This window comes from Nematolebias whitei, chromosome 7 (assembly GCF_014905685.2).
Source record: "Nematolebias whitei isolate Nwh7 chromosome 7, NemWhi1, whole genome shotgun sequence".
In the NCBI taxonomy this organism is placed as follows: Eukaryota; Metazoa; Chordata; class Actinopteri; order Cyprinodontiformes; family Rivulidae; genus Nematolebias; species Nematolebias whitei.
The window spans coordinates 29213314-29220699 of record NC_056504.1 but is presented as its reverse complement, the minus strand read 5'-3'; the positions used below and the strand labels follow the sequence as shown (position 1 = coordinate 29220699).

The 7386-nt window shown below is 38.6% G+C and overlaps 1 protein-coding gene across 1 annotated transcript in view; it reads left to right on the top strand.

The window, feature by feature from the left end:
* Nucleotides 1-6354, top strand: part of ptgis (prostaglandin I2 (prostacyclin) synthase) — a 9434-nt gene extending 3080 nt beyond the window's left edge. Inside the window, exons 7-10 of the mRNA XM_037679793.1 lie at nucleotides 2715-2880; nucleotides 3155-3336; nucleotides 5669-5820; nucleotides 6192-6354. Coding sequence (XP_037535721.1) covers nucleotides 2715-2880; nucleotides 3155-3336; nucleotides 5669-5820; nucleotides 6192-6354 — 663 coding nt within the window. The remainder of the gene's footprint in view (nucleotides 1-2714; nucleotides 2881-3154; nucleotides 3337-5668; nucleotides 5821-6191) is intronic.
* Nucleotides 6355-7386: the final 1032 nt, after the last annotated feature.

Genomic DNA, 7386 nt, shown 5'->3' with positions numbered 1-7386 from the left:
TGTGTGTGTGTGTGTGTGTGTGTGTGTGTGTGTGTGTGTGTGTGTGTATGTACTGATCTTCCATGCATCAGTTTCAGGCCCTGCTTTGCTAGTGCTGATGTTCTCGTTGCAACAAAGATTATTCAGTCTGTTTATCCTGAGAGACGCCATCAGTCCCCTGGTTTGTTTGTCCACGACCATGAAAGACGACGTAAAGAAGCAGGGTCTCTGATTTATGTTGAAACTGGAGTAGCACTGCAGAGAACAGAGGGATTATATTTGATTCTAGTGAAAGGTGCAAGAGGGGTTGTGTCTCCTGCATGTGTCACATGCAGGCTAATGTATCTTGAGGTAAAAAATGTTATGCTATGATTTCAATAAAACTACCTGCATCATTGTTACAGCAGGTTATGCTCAGGCAGACAGTAGTAATGTGCTTCTCTTTTACAGTTGGTCGATCATAACACTATTGTGGTACTGATACACTCCTCCATGCTTGTATTTTAATGTAAAAAAGCCCCTGATTGTCAGTGGTGGACAATAATGAAGTACATTTACTCGAGTGCTGTACTTAAGTACATTTTCTGAGTATCTTTACTTTACTTGAGTATTTGTGTTTTGGTTTTTTTGGAACTTATGACTTTCACTCCACTACTTTTCAAAGACAAATATTGTACTTTCGACTCCACTACATTTCTAGGAAGCTTCTTGTTACTCGTTCCTTTAGGCTCAGCTTTGTAATCCACTGTTGCTGTTTTTCTTTCCTTAAATGCAGTTGGCCAGTTGTTGATTCAGGTATTATGCTAGATTCATTTGTCAGAGTCAGAGTTTCTTTATTGTCATTTGCACCTCATGTGGTACACGTGGTGGAGCGAAATTATGTACACAAGGTCCCAGTTACATCCAACAATAAAATGTATAAGAAAAACAGTAATAACATCTAAGATATGAACTAAGAAAAACATCAACTAAATATACACTAAGCACTCATAACATAAAACCTTGAACATCAGCACAAACATGAACATGAGTCTGTGAGTGGATGTGCACGCATGAACACATCAACATTGAAACAGATCAGCAGCAACATGAAACAGATCAGCAGCAACAGGATATGGTTTTTCACAGTGATTATTCTAGTTAGAGATTCATGAGTCTAACAGCCTCAGGGTAGAAGCTGTTCCTCAGTCTAGTGGTTGTGCAGAACATTCATTGTTTTGTAAGCTTCTATAAGTATGGCAGTACTTTCAGTTATCAGCGTTACTGTTTCCTCTCCTGTGTTAAGTTGTTGCTGTCAATATATGCACTTTTACAGACAAACAATGTGATGTATGAATATTGAAGCTGAGGAAAAGACGAAATGTGCATCATCTGTTAGGATTCCCATGACTTTCTACAAACGTGTAAGATGCAGGAAGATAATATTTGTAGTTTACAAGTTTTATTAATGCATGTGGTGTTAGAGTGGTTCTACATGTCAATACATCATTAGGTGGTTTCAGAGTTAGAAGGTTCTGTAAAATCATTTAAAACAATACAGCAATGTACTGATATTAGAAAATATAATTTGTACTTTTAAATACTTGAGGATTTTTTTTTAAATGCACGTACTCTTGAATACTTAAGTATTTTCAAAAGTAAGTACTTTAGTACTTAAACTTGAGTAAACTTTTGACAGAGCAACTTTTACTTGTGGTTGAGTACGATTTGACCATGAGTATCAATACTTTTACTTAAGTACTAGAACTGAGTACTTTGTCCACCACTGCTGATTGTTGACTATTGCTGTCAATTAAATAAAATGTTGTGACCAGCTTATAGTTAGGTTATATTAGGATTTAGATTTGGAATAAACAGAAAAAAAGTCATATAACTAAATTATTTTTACCCCAAACACTACAAAACAACACATTGAATGTAAAAATAATATTCTCTGATCTAACTTAACATTCTTCCTGAAATGATCAGACTGATTAAAATTTTTTTTTTTAACTAAACATTGGTAGTCAGACTCATATCAATATGAATCTTGTAATTTGAAGACCTGAAAGGCAATGTGTACCTTTTGTAGCCTTTGGGCTTTGGCCCTGCTGTCAGTGGAGAGCTGACCTGAGCCGTGCAGCCGTAAGAGGAACAGCTCCCTTAACCCACAGCAATTACTGTCTGACAGGCTCAGGTGCCTCCCTCTGTGAGGCGGACAGCAGTCTCTACAAAGTGTGAACTCATTCACTGCCTTCTCCTCACATCTGCCACATTCAGACAGCAGCAGTACAGAAAACTCAAATGATGTTTTACATTTAGCAAGCAAATAATGAGAATTATTTCTATTTCATGTACACGGGCGGCTGTGGCTGAGTGGTTAGAGCAGTCGTCCTCCAATGCGAGAGTTGGGGGTTCGAATCCACCAGTAGTCACATGTTGAAGTGTCCCTGGGCAAGACACTGAACCCCCCATAGCCTCTGATGTGTGTCCCATCTGTGTATGAATGTGATAAAGCTCTGATTAGTCTCTTTAGAATGATTTGTTCAATTGGCTTTGTAGAGATCTAGTAGAGTGCTGTATGAATGGGTAAATGAGGACACAGATTGTGTTGTAAAGCGCTTTGATTATCTTGAAATAAGATAGAAAGGCGCTATATAAGTACAGTCCATTTACCATTTACGTTCTGTTTGTCTGTGCTAAATTAACACCTGATCCGTGCAGCCGTTGAGCTTGAGCCCTGAGTTTTCTTGCAGTGCAATGCTGGACCTGCTGCCTTTTGGATCCTGGGCTATCTGCTTACACACCCTGAGGCCATGGAAGCTGTTCAGTCAGAGATCAGAGGCCTTTCCACCCTCCAGTTAACTTCCCTGCAGCGGCCTGCCCTAAACCAGCTGGATGCACCCCATACACCTGTGTTTGGTACAAAATTGCTGCATGTGACTTTTTACAGTTCTCATTTTTGTTATTCTGTCTTTGGTTTAATTGCTTCAGCGAGACAAAACCAAAGCCATTTCCACTTGCAGGAAATGAGCAAATGACCTTTGGATCAGTTAAATAAAGATTGTCTTTTTCACATCTTCATATTGGCTCAAATGGTTGTAACTCTCCAAATTTTGCCCAAAGGCGTAGCTGATTTAACCAGCCAAGACAGCGCTCTGACATGATCCACTTTGCTGTCGTTTCCCTTTTGCAGATAGCATTTTGAACGAGACCCTACGGCTCACCGCTGCCGTGATGATCAATAGAGAAGCGGTGCAGGATAAGACTCTGCGCATGGCCAACGGAAAGGAGTACCACCTCAGACGAGGGGACAGAGTGTGTCTCTTTCCCTTCCTCAGCCCTCAAATGGACCCAGAGATTCACCAAGAACCACAGGTACATACTGGGATATTCTAATACAGTGTGCAGTGAGTTTATGTAATACAGTAGTTTTAAATGGAGACCCACCGTGTTTTTCTGTTAAAATTTGGGATGCACCAATTGCTCAGCAACTTCTCCAGTTTTAGCTTCTCTCCATTGGCTCCCTGTCAAATTTAGAATTGAATTCAAAATCTTACTTCTAACCTACAAAGCCCTCAACAACCTAGCTCCAGCTCACATTTGTATATTACAGATCTTATTGGTCCATATTTTCCAAACAGAGCACTTCGTTCTCAGACTGCAGGTTTACTTGTGGTTCCTAGAGTTTCCAAAAACAGAATGGGAGGAAGATCTTTCAGTTATCAGGCTCCTCTCTTGTGGAACCAAATTCCAGTTTCTGTCCGTTTTTTTGTTCAGTTTTTTGTCTAGTTTTAAGACTAGCATGACTAGCGTATATCTTAGATCTTTTATTATACCATTTGGCATTCGTTTAGCATTTATCTTAGTTGATATCTTAGATCCTTATTTACTGTTTCTTTTTACACTTGATATTTTTTGCTGTTGTTGGATGTAACTGGGATCCTGTGTACACAATTTTGTTCAACCTCATGTACCACATGCGATGTGAATGACAATAAGAAATCTTGAATCCTTGAAGACTGGGCTCAAGACTTTCCTTTTTCATAAATCCTATAGTTAGGGTTGGCTTGTTATGCTGCCTTAAGCTTTGACTACAAGAGGAAAAATTGACCTAATTTTCTTAAATGAATTGTTAAAATTGAACAACTTTCATTTGATACTATTTCTGTCTTAACATGTGATTCTCGACCTGCCATTCTGTATCTGTTCCTCCTTCCTGTTCCTCTCAAACCCAGCTGGTCGAAGCAAATGACCGCTTGTCCTGAACCTGGTTCTGCTAAAGGTTTTTTCCTCATGAGGGAGTTTTTCCTTTCCACTGTCACCTTCATGCTTGCTCAAGATGAGAGTTCTGTGATGGTTAAACTCAAAGCAGTCTGCTCCTCAGATAAATAATGTTAAACTTACTTTTTATGTATATAAATGTTTTTGTTCAGTGTGCCCTGAGATGACTTTTGTAGTGACTTGGCGCTATATAAATAAACTGGATTGAATTGAATTGAACTGACCAGAATTGGGCAATTTTTTGTCCGTTAGTGAAAAGCATTCCATCTTTAAACGTATCCCAACAAAGTGGCAAATTCATGCTAGCACTATCACAACTTTAGCTGTAAATTTGTTACTGAATGAAGATGAATCAATATTTTTTATTTATATCCATGTTTAATATTTAATATTCGTAAGGTATTTAAAAAATAAAGTCAGAAGAGGCTAGACAAGCTCATCAAGAAGGCCAGCTCGGTGCTTGGACGCCCCCTCGATCCAGTGCAGGTGGTGGGAGACAGAAGGACTCTAGCTAAAATAACATCATTGCTGGACAACGTCTCCCACCCCATGCATGAAGCTGTTGCTGAACTGGAGAGCTCGTTCAGTGACAGATTACTGCATCCTAATGCACAAAGGAGCGTTACCGCAGGTCCTTCCTCCCAGCAGCTGTTAGACTCTACAACCATCACTGCTCCCAACAAACTCAATAAGGACTAAATACATGCTGACCTCTGCTTAAACATACACTCTGCTTGTAATACTGTACTGTAAATAGTCTGCCATTCTCAATGTTCCAATACATATTGAACATTATTATTGATATTGTTTATCTTATTTCTTATATATTGTGTTGTTTATTAACATTTAGGAACTTTTGTGTGAAAGCTTTAAATCTTTTTATCTTTTTATCTGTTGCTGCTGTTGCTGCTGATACACTGGAATTTCCCATCCGTGGGACAATAAAGGCTGTTTCTATTCTATTCTATTCTATTGTATTCTATTCTAGGAGTTTCTCTCCTGGACCTGTTGCCTCTGTGACCCGGCTACAGATAGGTGATCAATGATGGAAATGGAGATGAAAAAAAAACAACATTGTATGATGTCAATGATAGATTGTTGGAGAAATCAGCATCGGCCTCGAAAATTATAAATAGTGCGTTTATAATTAAAAACATATATTCCATTTTACCAATATTATATCACATAAAGTTGGGTGGATTAAACAGTGTGAATTGGTGACATAAGGTTATTAATACTCTTGATTCGATGGGATTACTGGTAAAGTGAGCTCATTTATCTTTGTTTATTGTTTATCTTTGACGACTAGCAATTTTAATTACACATTATTTTTTAACAGATTCAATTCAGAACACACAACCACATTTGTTTGCGTAAGTTTATAATTAACACACATCTGTGTTTTATCCTCATCTCCTCTTAACAGATGTTCAAGTACGACCGTTTCCTTACTGAAAACCAAAAGGTGAGAAATGAATTCTACAAGGATGGGAAAAGACTGAAGTACTACACCATGCCTTGGGGCGCAGGAAAGAACAGCTGCGTTGGGAAAGAGTTTGCTGTTGCAGCCGTCAGGCAGTAAGTTTACCGATCCACCCGTCAGAGCTCTCCATCGCACGTCTTAGAGTTAAAAAATGATGCATTTGTGATCAAAGCCTTTTCAGTGGTTTCGTCTCGATTAACAGAGCTGACCAGAAAAATCCATCTTTGCGTAGTATTCTCGCCTTTAATCATTCAGCCGTGCTTTCATGTTCTCTATCATCATCATACAAGCCGTGAAATAGTAATTGCTAATACTCTGTGGTGAAATGTAAGAAAGAGGCTGAGAGCAGAGTATTTATGTGTCAGGCAAAGGTTAAAGGTCATTTCATTCATCAGAATAATTTATGCTGTTCAGTGGCTGTGTTCCTACAGTTTTATTTACTCGTTGATGCATTTTTACCCAACAGATTTGTATTCCTGCTGTTGACCCATCTTGATCTGGAGCTGTGTAACCCCGATGCCAAACTTCCACCCGTTAATCCCAGTCGCTACGGCTTTGGGATGTTGCAGCCAGACGGAGATCTGCAGGTCAGATACAGACTGAAGAGGACACAGAAAATGAAAAGTTAAATCAGTTCCAAACTGCAGACTGATAAACTAAACTTATATTTCAGTGTAATGCAACATTATTTATTCTCTTTTAATATTTAAAGTGTCTGCCTTTAAGCTGTAAAAAATAAAGTTTGCTGTGTGTGAAACCATATTTATAATAAAAAACAGAAAACTAAGTCAGCCTGTTGTTGCTCGTTTTTGCCAAACATGACTCCCAGAGAGAAAGCAGCAAGAATATATATTTTAAATCACATTATTTATCTCAAATATGTCTATTTTTCATATTTTTTTAGTGAGTCAGTTATCAAATATAACTCCCAGCTCATAGATCAGCTCTCTGACTGGTTTGATGACAGTTTTCTGGCCTCAGTACAACCAAGGAACTTTGTTTGGGAGGTAGATGGGGAGCAGCCAGCACCAGACCTATATTCAGGCCTTCTGTTATAAAAGGACAGGAAGTAGAGCAGGTGATTGAATTCAAATACCTCGGAACAATAATTGACAACAAGTTGACCTTTGAGCCCAACACTGACTGTATTTACAAAAAATCCAGACAGCGTCTCCACCTTCTGTATAAGCTAAGGAGCTTTAATGCAAAGGAAAAAACTTTTGCAGTTGGTGTACAGGTCACTGGTTGAAAGTGTTGTTTCATTTAATATTGTCTCATGGTATGGGAACGTCCTCCTAGTCTGAGACAGGAACAAGTTGTTCCGGGTGTCCAAGGTGGCAAAGTCATTGGTCATCAACAAATGAAACTTACAGACCTGTACAGTCAGGTTCTAGAAAAAAAGTAAATCCTGGTTTACAATGACCCAACTCATCCACTGAAACCATTATTCAGGTTGGTACCATCTGGCAGAAGACTTGTGGTTCCTTTAGCAAAGAGAAATGGGTTCAAATAGTCATTTGTTCCCTCTGCAGTGAATGTACTTAACAAGGTCCTATTTAAACGTAGACTCGCATAACAAACCATTGTCTGCTAGGATGTTTCCATATTTTTAATGTATTCTGTATTTTAGAATGTTTTTAATTGGGTTAGCAAAGCTTTTT